Source organism: Pavona decussata, unplaced genomic scaffold (assembly GCF_977016875.1).
Source record: "Pavona decussata unplaced genomic scaffold, jaPavDecu1.1 SCAFFOLD_133, whole genome shotgun sequence".
NCBI lineage: Eukaryota > Metazoa > Cnidaria > Anthozoa > Scleractinia > Agariciidae > Pavona > Pavona decussata.
Genome location: NW_028145546.1, coordinates 2,287,726 through 2,303,985, shown reverse-complemented (window position 1 = coordinate 2,303,985; position 16,260 = coordinate 2,287,726). Strand labels below are relative to the sequence as shown.

At 39.8% G+C, this 16,260-nt stretch overlaps 2 protein-coding genes across 3 annotated transcripts; one reads left to right on the top strand and one right to left on the bottom strand.

Annotated features, from left to right (window-relative positions):
• Window positions 1–4,271: 4,271 nt before the first annotated feature.
• LOC146468184 (lipid transport auxiliary protein 1-like) lies at window positions 4,272–13,182 on the top strand. Of its 2 annotated transcripts, XM_085124686.1 has the most exons (8): window positions 4,272–4,557; window positions 4,870–4,971; window positions 7,410–7,533; window positions 8,686–8,745; window positions 9,116–9,282; window positions 9,441–9,499; window positions 10,883–10,993; window positions 12,409–13,182. In XM_085124686.1, the coding sequence occupies exons 1-7, from the start codon at window positions 4,468–4,470 to the stop codon at window positions 10,980–10,982; spliced, it is 702 nt and encodes a 233-aa protein (XP_084980812.1). In that variant the 5' UTR covers window positions 4,272–4,467; the 3' UTR covers window positions 10,983–10,993; window positions 12,409–13,182. The 2 variants fall into 2 exon arrangements, with proteins under 2 accessions (XP_084980812.1, XP_084980811.1); XM_085124685.1 differs by lacking the exon at window positions 10,883–10,993.
• LOC146468183 (uncharacterized) lies at window positions 12,909–16,256 on the bottom strand. Its single transcript, XM_085124687.1, has 5 exons — window positions 15,885–16,256; window positions 15,105–15,453; window positions 13,903–13,968; window positions 13,722–13,819; window positions 12,909–13,137 (listed from the first exon to the last, which is right to left on the bottom strand). The coding sequence occupies exons 1-5, from the start codon at window positions 15,968–15,970 to the stop codon at window positions 13,023–13,025; spliced, it is 714 nt and encodes a 237-aa protein (XP_084980813.1). The 5' UTR covers window positions 15,971–16,256; the 3' UTR covers window positions 12,909–13,022.
• Between the last annotated feature and the right edge of the window lie 4 nt (window positions 16,257–16,260).

Here is a 16,260-nt window from a genome sequence, read left to right as displayed (position 1 = left end):
CACCTCAAGTAAGCAAAGCATCTCAAGTAGGCAAAGCACCTCGAGCAAGCAAAGCACCTCAAGTAAGCAAAGCATCTCAAGTAAGCAAAGCACCTCAAGTAAGCAGAGCATCTCAAGTAGGCAAAGAACCTCGAGCAAGCAAAGCACCTCAAGTAAGCAAAGTACCTCAAGTAAGCAAAGCACCTCAAGTAAGCAAAGCATCACAAGTAAGCAAAGCATCTCAAGTAAGCAAAGCACCTCAACCAAGCAAAGCATCTCAACTAAGCAAAGCACCTCCAGCAAGCAAAGCATCTAAAGTAAGCAAAGCACCTCAAGTAAGCAAAGCATCTCAAGTAAGCAAAGCATCTCAGGCAAACAAAGCACCTCGAGCACGCAAAGCACCTCAAGTAAGCAAAGCACCTCAAGTAAGCAAAGCACCTCAAGCAAGCAAAGCACCTCAAGTAAGCAAAGCATCTCAAGTAAGCAAAGCACCTCAAGTAAGCAAAGCACCTCAAGTAAGCAAAGCATCTCAAGTAGGCAAAGCATCTCAAGTAAGCAAAGCACCTCAAGTAAGCAAAGCATCTCAAGCAGGCAAAGCACCTCAAGAAGGCAAACCACCTCAAGCAAGCAAAGCACCTCAAGTAAGCTAAGCATCTCAAGTAGGCAAAGCATCTCAAGTAAGCAAAGCATCTCAAGTAAGCAAAGCACCTCAAGTAAGCAAAGCATCTCAAGCAGGCAAAGCTCCTCAAGAAGGCAAACCACCTCAAGCAAGCAAAGCACCTCAAGTAAGCTAAGCATCTCAAGTAGGCAAAGCATCTCAAGTAAGCAAAGCACCTCAAGAAGGCACAGCACCTCAAGTAAGCAAAGCACCTCAAGTAAGCAAAGCATCTCAAGTAGGCAAAGCATCTCAAGTAAGCAAAGCATCTCAAGTAAGCAAAGCACCTCAACCAAGCAAAGCATCTCAAGTAAGCAAAGCACCTCAAGCAAGCAAAGCATCTAAAGTAAGCAAAGCACCTCAACTAAGCAAAGCATCTCAAGTAAGCAAAGCATGTCAAGTAGGCAAAGCACCTCAAGTAAGCAAAGCACTTCAAGTAAGCAAAGCACCTCAAGTAAGCAAAGCATCTCAAGTAGGCAAAGCACCTCGAGCAAGCAAAGCACCTCAAGTAAGCAAAGCACCTCAAGTAAGCAAAGCATCTCAAGTAAGCAAAGCACCTCAAGTAAGCAAAGCATCTCAAGTAAGCAAAGCACCTCAAGTAAGCAAAGCATCTCAAGTAGGCAAAGCACCTCGAGCAAGCAAAGCACCTCAAGTAAGCAAAGCACCTCAAGTAAGCAAAGCATCTCAAGTAAGCAAAGCACCTCAAGTAAGCAGAGCATCTCAAGTAGGCAAAGAACCTCGAGCAAGCAAAGCACCTCAAGTAAGCAAAGTACCTCAAGTAAGCAAAGCACCTCAAGCAAGCAAAGAACCTCAAGTAAGCAAAGCATCTCAAGTAGGCAAAGCACCCCTAGCAAGCAAAGCATCTCAAGTAAGCAAAGCACCTCAAGTAAGCAAAGCACCTCGAGCAAGCACAGCACCTCAAGTAAGCAAAGCACCTCGAGCAAGCAAAGCACCTCAAGTAAGCAAAGCATTTCAAGTAGGCAAAGCATCTCAAGTAAGCAAAGCACCTCAAGTAAGCTAAGCATCTCAAGCAGGCAAAGCACCTCAAGAAGGCAAAGCACCTCAAGCAAGCAAAGCACCTCAAGTAAGCTAAGCATCTCAAGTAGGCAAAGCATCTCAAGTAAGCAAAGCATCTCAAGCAGGCAAAGCACCTCAAGAAGGCAAAGCCCCTCAAGGAGCAAAGCACCTCAAGTAAGCTAAGCATCTCAAGTAGGCAAAGTATCTCAAGTAAGCAAAACATCTCAAGCAGGCAAAGCACCTCAAGTGGGCAAAGCACCTCAAGTAGGCAAAGCATCTCAAGTAGGCAAAGCATCTCAAGTAAGCAAAGCATCTCAAGCAAGCAAAGCTCCTCAAGTAAGCAAAGCATCTCAAGTAAGCAAAGCATCTCAAGTAAGCAAAGCACCTCAAGTAAGCAAAGCACCTCAAGTAGGCAAAGCATCTCAAGTAAGCAAAGCATCTCAAGTAAGCAAAGCACCTCAAGCAAGCAAAGCATCTCAAGTAAGCAAAGCACCTCAAGTAAGCAAAACATCACAAGTAAGCAAAGCACCTCAAGTAAGCAAAGCATCTCAAGCAAGCAAAGCATCTCAAGTAAGCAAAGCACCTCAAGCAAGCAAAGCACCTCAAGCAAGCAAAGCATCTCAAGCAAGCAAAGCACCTCAAGTAAGCAAAGCACCTCAAGTAAGCAAAGCATCTCAAGTAAGCAAAGCACCTCAAGTAGGCAAAGCATCTCAAGTAGGCAAAGCACTCAAGTAAGCAAAGCATCTCAAGTAAGCAAAGCACCTCAAGTAGGCAAAGCATCTCAATTAAGCAAAGCACTTTGAGCAAGCAAAGCACCTCAAGTAGGCAAAGCATCTCAAGAGAGCAAAGCACCTCAAGTAAGCAAAGCACCTCAAGTAAGCAAAGCATCTGAAGTAAGCAAAGCACCTCAAGTAGGCAAAGCATCTCAAGTAAGCAAAGCAGTTCGAGCAAGCAAAGCACCTCAAGTAAGCAAAGCACCTCAAGTAGGCAAAGCATCTCAAGCAAGCAAAGCATCTCAAGTAAGCAAAGCATCACAAGTAAGCAAAGCACCTCAAGTAGGCAAAGCATCTCAAGCAAGCAAAGCATCTCAAGTAAGCAAATTATCTCAAGTAAGCAAAGCACCTCAAGTAAGCAAAGCACCTCAAGTAAGCAAAGCACCTCAAGTAGGCAAAGCATCTCAAGTAGGCAAAGCATCTCAAGAAGGCAAAGCATCTCAAGTAAGCAAAGCACCTCAAGTAAGCAAAGCACTTCGAGCAAGCAAAGCATCGCAAGCAAGCAAAGCACCTCAAGTAGGCAAAGCACCTCAAGTAAGCAAAGAACTTCGAGCAAGCAAAGCATCTCAAGTAGGCAAAGCATCTCAAATAGGCAAAGCACCTCAAGTAAGCAAAGCACCTTAAGTAAGGAAAGCACCTCAAGCAAGCAAAGCACCTCAAGTAAGCAAAGCACCTCAAGTAAGCAAAGCACCTCAAGTAAGCAAAGCACCTCAAGTAAGCAAAGCATCTCAAGTAAGCAAAGCACCTCAAGTAGGCAAAGGATCTCAAGTAGGCAAAGCATCTCAAGTAAGCAAAGCACTTCGAGCAAGCAAAGCATCTCAAGTAAGCTAAGCATCTCAAGTAAGCAAAGCACCTCAAGTAAGCGAAGCACCTCAAGTAACCTGAGCATCTCAAGTAAGCAAAGCACCTCAAGTAAGCTAAGCATCTCAAGTAAGCAAAGCACCTCAAGTAAGGTAAGCATCTCAAGCAAGCAAAGCTCCTCAAGTAGGCAAAGCACCTCAAGTAAGCTAAGCATCTCAAGCAAGCAAAGCACCTCAAGTAGGCAAAGCATGTGAAGTAGGCAAAGCATCTCAAGTAAGCAAAGCACTTCGAGCAAGCAAAGCATCTCAAGTAAGCTAAGCATCTCAAGTAAGCAAAGCACCTCACAGCAAGAAAAGCACCTCAAGTAAGCAAAGCACTTCGAGCAAGCAAAGTATGTGAAGTAAGCTAAGCATCTCAAGTAAGCAAAGCATCTCAAGTAAGCAAAGCACCTCACAGCAAGAAAAGCACCTCAAGCAAGCAAAGCACGTCAAGCAAGCAAAGCTCCTCAAGTAAGCAAAGCACTTCGAGCAAGCAAAGCATCTCAAGTAAGCTAAGCATCTCAAGTAAGCAAAGCACCTCACAGCAAGAAATGCACCTCAAGCAAGCAAAGCACCTCGAGCAAGCAAAGCACCTCAAGCAAGCAAAGCACCTCAAGCAAGCAAAGCATCTCAATTAAGCAAAGCACCTCACGAAAGCAAAGCATTCTCAAGTAAGCAAAGCATCTCAAGCAAGTAAAGGATCTCAAGTAAGGAAAGCATCTCAAGTAAGCAAAGCATCTCAAGTAAGGAAAGCACCTCAAGTAAGCAAAGCACCTCGAGCAAGCAAAGCACCTCGAGCAAGCAAAGCACGTCAAGCAAGCAAAGCATCTCAAGTAAGCAAAGCACCTCACGAAAGCAAAGCACCGCAAGTAAGCAAAGCATGTCAAGCAAGCAAAGCATCTTAAGTAAGCAAAGCACTTCAAGTAAGGATGAGAGAAGTATATAGACAACTATATGATTGCTTGACATGAAGTACTTACCAAAAATATACATGTAATGTATCGCGGGCGTTTCTGGCGACATGCAGAATTGTATGGTATCAATTTTTATGCTCAAATTTGACCATGAAGACAGATTTTTTTCGATTTTGCTTTTGAAAATGTAAGAATGTAAATGTTTATAGGTTTAGCTATCGACAAAATGTTCTAAACATTTGCCATAAACGATTGAAAAAGAACTACCTGAGTCAGGCCCAAGATTCAAGATGGCGGACTCAGTGAGCAGCACTGATGCAAAACTTCTGAAGAAATTTGGTGGAGTTGGGCTGGTTATGACTATTATCTTCACCATATCGGTAGGTTTATGCCTTTAAAAGAATAGTCCTGTTCGCATATGTTTTTGTCGGCTTCTTTGGCTTCTTTGAAAATTAGATCTCTACTGGTCTCGTTCTAAACATCCTAATCCAGTGAGTGATTGGATTGTGTAGCGCTCAGTAAATCAATCAACTGCTTAAAATATCTAGTAAAACGTAGTATTTAGAATTGCAGCTGGGACATATCTTTTATCATTGTCTTTTATCATTGTCTTAGGTTAAAACTTATGACAATGTTCCATGCAACCTGCTACAGTAATTAATTTTTCTATTTATCAATGCAATTCATTCCAGATTGGACTTCTTATTGTCATAATAGTGAAGCGACAAATACTGAGGATGTTACTGCTATCAAAAAGAGGACCACATTCCCCTGTTGGTAGTGACGCTCCAAGGGTAAGCTGAAATGACGGCGTAGGGGATGGTATGGTTCACATACCACACAACTTTCTACACAGTGTAGTTTAGCCCTTCCAAAATATTTTGTTGTACATGTAGTAAGCAGAATGAGCTTAGTGCAAAGGGGTCTTGGGAAAAATAAGTGTGAACTAAGTGAGAAATCATTGTCTGTGTATGGAAAAATCACTAACTACCAGTACATTTGAGGGGGATAGTACTTTTGCATCAAGATTCTTGCATAATAATTGTAATAACAGGGAGCAGGCCTGAACAAGAGCAGAGATCCATTCCATTTTTAAATTGTCACAGATGTTAGTCCATGGATATGATCTTTTATGTTTTAGGAATCTTTGCATTTGCGTCTATTTATTTTTGCTGTGTTGCTTAAAATAAGTGCCAATAAACATGTAGATCATTGATAACAAATTTATTTGTATTCATACCTGTAGGCAGGCTCTTGTGTCTTCATTTTTTCCATATGCTTTTACAACCACACTTAGTCATCTATTCTTAAATCTCAGGCAGCTTAAACTTGATAAAATCATAAGAATAAAAGCAAATACCAACAGCATTAGTTTTTTGTTTTTATGTTGTATTTTGGTTACTCAGATCTTGGTTAAGATAGATCCCCTATCATCATCGGCGTACGAGAAAAATTTTGTTGGGGGGGCTGAACATAATTTGCCCGAATGAAACTTGTTGGTCACAGATGCACAAGATGATTCTTTCGTGACGTCAAGTTTTCTTCGCCATACCGTGAGAGCACGGGCATTCAAAATAGTGCAATTATTTTCGGTAAATCGAGATCAACATTTCTAAAATACAAAACCATGAAGCGAGAGATAAAACGTACCCATTTGAGCTCTAAAAGAAGTATGAAGAACGATTACTTCGAGACCCAAATATGTCAATAATCCTTTGTATGTAATTCTGCATTGTCTTGTTTGCATACTTTCTTTCAATGTTAATAACGGCGATACTGCTAAGTCGGTCTTTCTTGTCCCATTGTGGATCTTAAATTAAAATGTCTTGATGCGGCAAAGAGCGCTGAAAGACCTTTCAGCAGAGCACGAGGTTGCAGGAATTGTGGCCAGGATGGAGGCAACTTTATATAGAACAGGTAAAATGTCATGGAGACCATTTTGATGCATGGTCTTTACCATCACGGGTGCGTTTTTTCTCTGGCATGGGTCCCCGGAGTCGTAGATTTCAAAGATTGACTTCTCACTTTATAGCACTCCCTTCACTATCCACGCCATAGAAATTTGATACAGTTTGGATGTTGTTGATGCTTGGAGAACGGCTGAATACGATTTCGCCCAGTGCGCACAAAACCTCCTGGTCATTGCCCTCAAACCTTGATTGAAGTTTACAGTGACGACTTTGTCAATACTTGTGTAATAACCGGTAATACGAAAGTGGTCTTTTGCTGTCTGTTGTGAGCTGTCGTTTGCTGCAGCAGGTGTCTTACCAGTAAGGCCCTGAAGTCGGCATGATGGTCTGGTTCGTGGCACCTTGGCATCTCTGAAGGCAAATTTCGTACTCTTGATTCCTATTCAGATTTTTTGCCCTATAACATCAGCATGTGACCACATCTGAGTGAAGCTCTCTTCATTGCGACAATTGCTCAGTGTCTTAACGACAGCATCAGCAGTCTTCTTGGCAGTGATGACATCCATCTGTTCTCCCTGTAGATATCTACTCAAATTATCAGTGTTGGATAAGATGAGCTTCAAAACCATCAAGCCATAAACAAACTTAAAGTCACAAATTGAGTGGAGAAGTGAATTACTTTCGTTGTAGGTCTTGAGATCGCGATCCTTTGATAAAGTGACCACGCCTTCCATTATCCTCGGCACTTGCTCTACAATCGTGGACAATTCTGGTTAAGAAATCTGAACGCTGCCCACCAAAAACAATTATTTCCTATTCCTCCCCTCGAATTTCTACAAGTTACTTCTCCCTCCCCCCCCCCCCCCCCCTCCCCCTATACAATGTTGATTTGGGAAGTGCTGATTGCCGGGAAACTGTTCGTGACCCACCAAACAACATTGAGTTGGTGGGAGGGGGGCGGGAAAAATATTGTCGTTCGATTGTTTACTTGTAAAAACGCTTAGAAGGGTACGTTTTCTTAACCGTTTTGTCCACGATTGTAGCACGACCCAAATCAAGTTATTAAAAAATAGAATATTTTTACTATGTCTTTGCCCTAACGGTACATCCGTTTTGCCCGAATAATACTATTTTTTTTTCCGACAGGGGGGGCTGCAGCCCCCCCAGCCCCCCCGCCCCGTACGCTGATGCCTATCATGTCCAAACAGTGACATTTCCTTCCATGTTTCTTTAACTTGTGCATATACATGTAGCAATCTTGTGTGTCGTATGCTCTCACCTTGAGGACAATGACATCTTAGACTTTGTGTCTTTTTAATCAGAGTATAGGGAGAAATATCTCCGCTCAGTTGCAGAGGATTTCACAACTAAGGATGGAGCCAAGAATGCTATCAGAACAGTTCAACAAACCTTTAGATGGTACAACTAACTTCGAATCTCCATCAGGTACTTTAGAGCATTTAAACTGGGCATAGTCCTCTCAAAATGCTTGGGGTTTTTTATACACCTTTATTGGGTATAAGTTAAAACTATAAATGAGATTTCAAACAACTAAAATTAATACAAATTACAACACAATGCACAGATAATTGATACAATGAAAAACGTTATGATTCCAAGAGGATAGGTGCGAACGGGACATAAAGGCCCAATTGCAAGGCTCCGCCCTGTTAAGCTAAAACTATTATAATAAAAATTTTATTAGTAGTAGTAGTAGTGGAGGGTCCAAACCTAGGCTTGGTGGTACACAGGAAGGTGCTCAATGTAGAGGTGGACTTACATTTTCAGATGTGGTGTTTGCAAATCCGAAAGGGTCCATGGGTACATAATTATGTTAAATGATATTTTCGGGAACTTCTCTCCTTTCATCAGTCATCTTGTGAGGAGCATACTTCATGTACTTTCAGCCAGAGGGCAGAAAACCTGCGACTCAAAACAGGTCACAAACTATATAATAACTACTTGGGGAAACACGTACTGCTGTATACACTCGATTACAAAAACGTTGACACCTAAAAGGCATAAACCGTGAACGATGAGACCCAATGGCTTTATGGGTATAAGTGTACTAAATTTATTTGCATAATATTCTATTCTCGTGTGATGGCTGATGACCAAAATTAGTTGCACATGGTAAATGATGGAAACTGTCTAAGCTTTCCTTAAACTGTCGAAGTTGGCTAACAAGGGCCAATTTGAGTGATATACAATTCGTGATTTGCCTAAGTTCAAAACGGGCAATGAACTTAAGCAGTATTTGGTGGAAAATTAATCGGAAGAATTAAGTCAGCACTGTATATTTTATTACTAAAGAACGAAAATGGTAAATTATTGATTATGGAAAATCAATAATTATGGAAATGAGGTTATTGTTTAAAAACTACCCACAAATCTGTTAGGTCTCATCATTCACGGTTTATGCTTTTTAGGTGTCAACGTTTTTGCAATCGAGTGTATAGCTACATTGTGTAATATACAGGAGTCCCCCATCCCAACCAGGGACAGAAGCAGGATATACTGTATTTGGTCATGGATACAAGTATCATTGATATTTGAATGTCTAATACCCAACTGACTAGTGGACATTTTTTCCAAAAGATCAATATACCAGAAGCTACAAGTACAGAATGAAAGCCATGGACAAAATGACAGAACTAGGTGTGTACAGAAAGTACTGAGTTTCTTCCTTACATTTTTCCTGCTCTGCCATTTTTCGATAGATTGAATTTATAAGGGCTTTTTGTTGTTGTTGTTGTCGTTGTTGTTTAAATGGCAAGTCAAACAATATTTGCATCAACAAACTTATAAATTCTTAGCAAACAGGGCTCAAAATAGTTTTTCTATTATAATGAAAGGGTGAAAAAAATATTAGGATGTGGCTGCTTTCCATTTGTCAAAAATGGCTTGCTAGACTAGTCAGTTCACGAAAGAAATGCAAACTTTCAATCCAACCTTAGTCAGTTTAATCTTTTATTTCTAATATGTTGTTAAAATTATTTGTTTTTGTGACATTAATTTGCTGGCACAGATGATCTTCTATGTACAATTGACTTCAAGTACAGTCGCAAAAAGAAACAGTCTGTCAGGGAACACCTCAAGTCTCTACAAAAGCCACCATACAATGTGATACGTGGTGGAAATGACACCATTAATGAGGTCTCAGATATGTATGAACATGCAAGATTTGAAACAAAGGTAATGAAAAAAATAATTTCATGTTTGTTTAAAGCTTTTGGTGTTCTGGCTCTTTTCAAATGAATGCCTTTTTCTAGATTAGTTTGGTTGAAATCTCAAGTCCTGTTTTTACAAGTAAAATTTCAGTTTTGTAAAATTCAACCATCTTGTTTTGATAGGAATTTGGTGCTTTGCAGTACAGAAAGTTTGCATACCTTGTGGAGCAGCTTAAAGACAGGTTTAGTATAACTGCACTGTACTCTATCCTTACATGTATACATCAATGACTGTTCAGAAAGTGGCTGGCCAGACAACCATGGTCGGCTTCTGTCTTGAACCAGATGATATTTCAACAGAAACGTAACAAAATCTCATAACTCTTTCTATAGTCATGTTCATATAGTTGACTTACACTTTACTTGCTGGAAAATTCTAAACCCCTTCGTGTAAGTTTTTTTAAACTTTGCGCAAAGTTGTATCTGAGCATGCTGATCGTGGTTCCATAATAAAAATGGGGATTGCTGAGCTTGTTTTTTATGTTATAACCACTTGAAGTTAAAAATAAAGGTGCTAGGTTATACTGTTGCTATGGTAACCCATTACATTGAAAAAAAAAACATAACTTGTTCACCGATGATTAAGTGTTTGTTCGATACCAATTTGTTGTATCAACTGATAAAGAGTGGTAGTATTGATCCTTCAAAGGACAAGTTCTGGAAACCAGTACCAGCCACCTTAACTGGCCAGTTAACCCTTTAAGCCCCAATAACGATCAGGATCTAAATTCCCCTTACAGTGTGTCAAACATGCAGGGCATGTGAGAGTAAAGGAAATGATCACCAGGGATAAAATACAATGTACCTCATTTGATAGGTATCCAATCCCAACTATCTGATTGTACAAAGTTGCAGTACTGTAAATTGGATAACTGTGACTGGAGACCAACTACCCCAGCTATGCTGTTTATGATAACTTAATACATGGTGAACCTAGCAGAATAATTTATGGACCATTTTGTATAAATACTAAAATTATATAACCTTAAACAAATAATATAAAATATAGAAAAATTATCGGTGGGAAAATGGGCATGTGTCATTTTGAGTTTTGAGTTTTTCTGGATCACTTCATATTGTTTTTTTTTTTTTTCATAACATAGCACTGTTTTCCATTTCCTGGAAAATGCCTTTGTCATGGAGAATTTGCTACAAGTTTTGATGAAACAAAATGTGCAGCATGACTGACATCACTGCCAAAATTCAAATGATTCACGGCAAAACTCAAAACATAAAATTTTAGCACAGCTCTTTTTACGTCAACCTCTTGTCCTAACATAAAGGAATGCAATCAGGTGTCCAAGACTATTGCTCCTGATTGCAGTTTTGTCAATTATTTCTTTGGTATGTTAAAAGCCCTAACACAAAGCTTGGTAAAATGTATTAAACCAATGAAAATTATAAATTAATTATTTACATGTTAAAAGCTCTTAACTGTCAAAATTAAAGTAAAGTGTTAGCTGACCAATTCATACATGTATAAATGTGCTTTCAAGTACGTTACACAGTCACTGTGACAGTGTAGGCTGGTTGTAAAATTGTTTGTTGATTTTCTTGTGCTGTAGGGTTAAAGACCAGCAACCAACCCTCCCCACTTTAGACACCGTTGTATCTCCTTGTGTTGTTGCTCATTCTAACAAGAAAGGAAAACCAGCACTTGTGTGATCCATCTTTTTGTTAGTATTCTATGTTTTCTTAGTAGTATCTTCTTTCCCTCCTCAAGACTGATCAACTTGCAATTTCTCCTTAAAATGTCAATACAGAGACACAGCAAAACCAACATGGTGTCAAAAGAGATTTTTGATTTTCAAAACTCTGTTTGAGAAGCTATATATTATTTTTTTAAACCCTTGACAGAAAGTCAGGTAATGGCTTCAAATAAAGTTGAAACTCTCGCAACCAACCATCAACCATCCAAATTGCAGTGGAATGTGGCTGCTTATGTGAGATGGTGATTTGACCTAAAAAAAGAAAGGAAAAGAAATTTGATGTGGTGTGCTTCCAGGTAATATCCACCCCCCCCCCCCCCCCATCCTGACCCCACCCATTCCATTAAATTTTGAGGGGTTAAGACCCCACCCCTCTGGGAGGGTCCCCAATAGGTTTTTCGGGATCCAGGAATTTGGCTTTTTTTAGGGTCGGGATTCGGAATTTTAGCGGAAAAGAGCGACAGTATTCGGGATTAGAATTATGGACGGGACCCGGGATTTTAAGATTTTACGAAGCGAGATGCGGGAAGTGTTACTATAAAGAAATGAGATCCGGGAAGTCTGATGTCAAAAATGTACAATGAAAATCTAGCTGTCATTGTCCTGGACGAGAAATAAATTTACGGGTCCTATGTCTTTACAGTAAGATTTCTTTGTGCTCCCTGAGACGTTGCTCAGATTTGCAGTGTCAATTCACATCCAACTGAAAATGCCTTTTTCGTCGAAATAAGGGGTGTGAAAAAAATTATGAGCTGACCGGGATCGGGATTGGGCTAAAACAGCAGTCGGGATTACGGGATGGAGGGGAAATTTTGTCCGGGATGGCGGGATTGAAGAACCCTATTGGGGACCCTCCTCTGGAAATTTCAATTTAGCTTCATGGTATCCAGTCTTTGGATTTGGGAATCCCCTTTGATTTTCCTTCAGAGGGGGGAGTGGGTATTTTCTGGAATTACACATTGTAACAAGTGGTCAGTCAAGAGAAACAGCCACTAACAAGAGGTGGCATTTTTTCCTTCTTTTTTCCCCTCCTGTCTTGCAAACATTGTCATTGTTGTCCTCCCAGCTTCTATTCCCTTGTCTTCTGGTTTGTAAAAATTTAAATTAATAAATATTAACTGTTTGACAACAGATAAAAATTGATTTGTTAAACTATAAACTGATTGAATATTTCAGTAACTAGTTTGCCAAATAAAATATGAGCTCTCTTAATGATGATGCTCTTAGAGCAAATGACAAGTTGAACAATGTTTATTACAGCTCCTAAACTATTGAATTTAAATATTTGCTAACAGTTGACAAAAATGGAAAAATATTGAGTTTTTCCTAGAAATTTGGTAACAGGTTTTATTGTTTCTGAAGTGTTTGTATCTTTCCTTTAGGGTTCGCCTTTATGTAAATGTCCCAGGAAGTTTGATTATTGCTGGAAACAGTAAAAAGCCAATCAGAAAACCACCATCAAGCACCAAGATGGAGCCAGCAAGCATAGAAATTAGAACAACACAAGATGTTGAGACTGAAGGAGCTGGAAAGATGACTGCAAGTGGAGCAATTAGCTTGTAAAATAATTTTACAATCTTCTGGTAATTGCTCCACTTAAATACATACATGTACATGTACGTTTCAACATGACATATTTCGTATGTACTAAAGGCATTCACGACATCGCCTACAATGTACATCAACAGTGTCTTGTGTCCGGACTAAAGGCTGTTGGTTTGCATGAACAACATGAGCATAAACAAGAAACCTGCAAGTTAACTGGTTATTAAACCTGACCCCATTTATTCACAATGTTGCCCAATGCAAAATATATTTTCTCAGGCCAAATAACCATCATTATAATGTTGTAATGACTCAAAATCAAATACTTTTACAGCAAGTGTTAAGTTAATATCAGGTAGCATCCTTGCACCTTTTTTATTTGTCATTTTCAAATGTTTTACCGTCTAAATTGTACTTTCTGCAAAATACGCTTGTATGGCTTTAGCTTATTCTAATTATCATTGTCATCATCATCATCATCGCTATCCATTTCAGTGGGTCTTGTCTCATTTTCCTCTTGCTCACTGTCGTCACTTGGACTGTCATCCTGCAAAGCCTCTCTGTATCTTGTAAATAAAGTCAAAGATCTTACAAAGACACTGTGTTATTGATATGAATGGTGAAATTTATTGTGTGGAAAATCTTTAACATGTAGTTCCGGGAAATATCCATACCCCAACAAAAGGGATTGGAAATTCCAGGTGGGAAGTTGGGAGGCAGGGTCTCAAAGATCAAACAATTTAAAGGAAGGTAAGAAGTGAGATTTGAATTTCAAGAGGGGTAGGGTGATCTCAGATAAATTTCTGTTGGGGGAGGGAGTGGGGTATGGATGTTTTCTGTACACACTTTGAGTTGCTCCTCACTTTCTAACATGTTTTTCCAACCTGCGCCTTTAGCAGGGATATTCACCTTGACAATCCTTAAGGAAATGCCAAGCCTGTTTGGATTCTAATGATAAGCAGTGTTCTATCATGTTTGTTTTTGACACAAATTTATAAATAAATGAATTTATGCAGTTTTATTCAAATATTTGCAAACCCATGCTTATCTAAAGTTATTAAGCCAGCATACATTTGGTTCGACAATTGAAGAAACTCTTAACTGCAGTTACAATAAGTTATTTCATGGAATGAGAATATAAAAAGGATACTGAAGAGGATTCTGTACAACCTGAGGTATCATGTGGTCTGTTCTAGCGAACAAGCCTTGTTCTTTTAACTTGAGAGTTGCATGATGAGCTTGCAGATCCTACAAAGAAAACATTTTGCATTGTATTAACAAGTGGCTCTACCTACACCTAGCAGTACGCTGCAAAAGAGTCTCTTCCCCACCTTGTATCTTTTTTCTTGTTCTTGTAAAAGCTTAAAGGATTCATCTAATGAAACTGACTTTGATTTCTGAGGAAAAAAGGCACAGAATGTTGTTATGTAGAATGCAGTTAATGTCCAAAAGCATTCCCTTGCATTGAAAAAGTATCCACATTTCGTCCATAAGTAGCAACTTTCCCATCAGAAAAAGGGAAAAAACTGTTCAGATGTTAGATTAAGTGCATGCTGGTGGGTCAGGAGTTCATCACAAGGGACTGGACTACTTGCAGTTCCTTTCTTGAAAGTTACAGTACGCATTAGGAAAGAAGGAGAAAACTGATAACAGTCTGTAAAACAACATTTTCAGCAGCAATCTGGAGGGTTTTATGTTGATGAACAGCAAGCTTTTAGATCATAGGCTGTTTGGGCATACCTTGGACACTGAATCCATTATTTGATGAAAAATTCGCCCACAATTTTATTGGGAAATTGCTTAAGAGACAACCATTTCAATAGGTCTGGCCGAAAGGGTGTTGCATGTTGCAACATTAACGTTAAATTCAACGTTAAATTCAATAAACCAATAATCAATATAAAGCAGGGAATTTTGAGCTGTTAGGAATTAAATAATAGAGGATTGCAAAAATTTACATTATTTGCAGAACTTTCAAAAAAAGATGAACACAAGGTGACAAATCCCCTGACATGCTGGTCTAAATTCAAGATCTTGATATCTTACCCAAGACTTTCTCAGCCATGCAAAGACAGGACAGAGAAAGTTGTCAAAATGTTGTCACAAAGCATTAATTGACAAAAACTCCTGCAAGTGGCAGCCAGTGTAGCGAGTGTTTCTGAGGAGTTGTTTACATTTTTGCTCTTTGGACAGCCTCCCCCTCGGGCATTTCGCTTGACGAGCGCTAAGCGCAAGCCACTGGTGATGAGCGCGAAGCATAAGGGCCCAAGGGAAGAAAAAAGAAAGGAGACGAGACGCCGTCTCCCCTTTATTCACATTCCCTTTGTCCCTTGCACGTCTATTATGTTTTAGCAGAGAGACGTCTGGGTACAAGAAGACAGCTTTTTGGACACAATTACTAAGACACAGGAGGTGTCAATCTCCTCCCAACTTGTACGCAGCCCACGAAATGTTTCTTACACAGGCTAGTCAAGAGGCAGTGGTACATCACAAAGCTCTCAACTGTGAAATAGTCAAAAAAATGTTTTACTACCTCGAAGTTGTATACTGGAGGTGTTGCTGATGACTCATAATTCCATTTTCTGCCTGAAGTCTGACTAGTTTGTTTATTTTCTGATTTGTTAAAGCTATTTACTGCAGTCTTCTTATGTTCACTATCAGTTTCTTTATGCAGCTCTGCACCAACAACTGGATTGTCATCATCACTGTCATCACTGTCTAAAATATTAAGTTGTGTTCTCTCAACAAGTCGTGACACCGTCATCCTCTCAAACTGAGCAACAGTGTCTTCAAGTTGTTCCTTTCTTGCAATTAACTCTTGGAGTTTTGCCACTGTTGCTATCACCTTGTCTCCTCTGTCTGGGAGGCTTTGTAGGAGCGTCCTGTATTTTGTAAGAAATTATAAGCGAAAATTATATAACAGCAGTATTAAAACCAGTTTTACATATTAGATGGTTCCAACAATTATCAACCCCCCTTCCCCCCCCCCACCCTTCTATTTTCCTGGCATATCCATCTCTGTATACAGGGGAATTTGACTAGAACCTATGACAACAACCATGGCCCAGCATTCTATGAATATTCATACAGTAGTCTAACATAAGGGAAAAGGGGGGGGGGGGGGGGGTGAAAGACATAACGTGGACGAAAGATCAAGGTGTTGTTGCTGTATTTGATTCCACGGTTGACATATCGAGAAGCTCCCAAAAAAGTTCTTTTTTCGACCTTCATTATCAGACCAGCGAACAGATCAACTTGCTTCATTATCAGACCAGCGAACAGATCAAATTGCAAAGGCAATGAAGAAGCTTACTTATTAGCCAGTAACTTTTCCTGTCTTCGCAGCATTTCCTGTAGCTCCTTTTTCGACAGGTTAGCCCAATCAGTTTTCTCCGCCATAGTCGTTTTCGGTAATTTCGTTATTTAACCTTAAACTCGTAGCACTTCCATCTCTAACTCTCTAAATGCCAGCTGCTCTAAATGAGTTCCAAAGTTCGCTAAGGGCTTTTTTGATGGTCAGGACCATCAGATCACTTGCTGGCTTATGGCTTAACAATTGGCCCTCACAAAATTAGTCTGAAGCTAGCTCTGAGACAAAAAAAACAAATGAAAGCCATAAACAAATTCGCAGACATCTGCAAAACGCTCAAAGTCGAAGGTTCATCCACCATATTGCTTAGGAACCGCTC

What these genes read in the sequence shown, in the direction of transcription:
- LOC146468184 (XM_085124685.1), top strand. Translation starts at nt 4,468, where the DNA reads ATGGCGGACTCAGTGAGCAGCACTGATGCAAAACTTCTGAAGAAATTT. An exon ending in TAACTTCGAATCTCCATCAG is followed by an intron (nt 7,534 to 8,685) that starts GTACTTTAGAGC and finishes TTTTTCCAAAAG; the next exon opens with ATCAATATACCAGAAGCTAC. An exon ending in ATGCAAGATTTGAAACAAAG is followed by an intron (nt 9,283 to 9,440) that starts GTAATGAAAAAA and finishes TTGTTTTGATAG; the next exon opens with GAATTTGGTGCTTTGCAGTA.
- LOC146468183 (XM_085124687.1), bottom strand. Translation starts at nt 15,970, where the DNA reads ATGGCGGAGAAAACTGATTGGGCTAACCTGTCGAAAAAGGAGCTACAG. An exon ending in GAAAAGTTACTGGCTAATAA is followed by an intron (nt 15,454 to 15,884) that starts GTAAGCTTCTTC and finishes TACAAAATACAG; the next exon opens with GACGCTCCTACAAAGCCTCC. An exon ending in CTCCAGTATACAACTTCGAG is followed by an intron (nt 13,969 to 15,104) that starts GTAGTAAAACAT and finishes TTTTTTCCTCAG; the next exon opens with AAATCAAAGTCAGTTTCATT.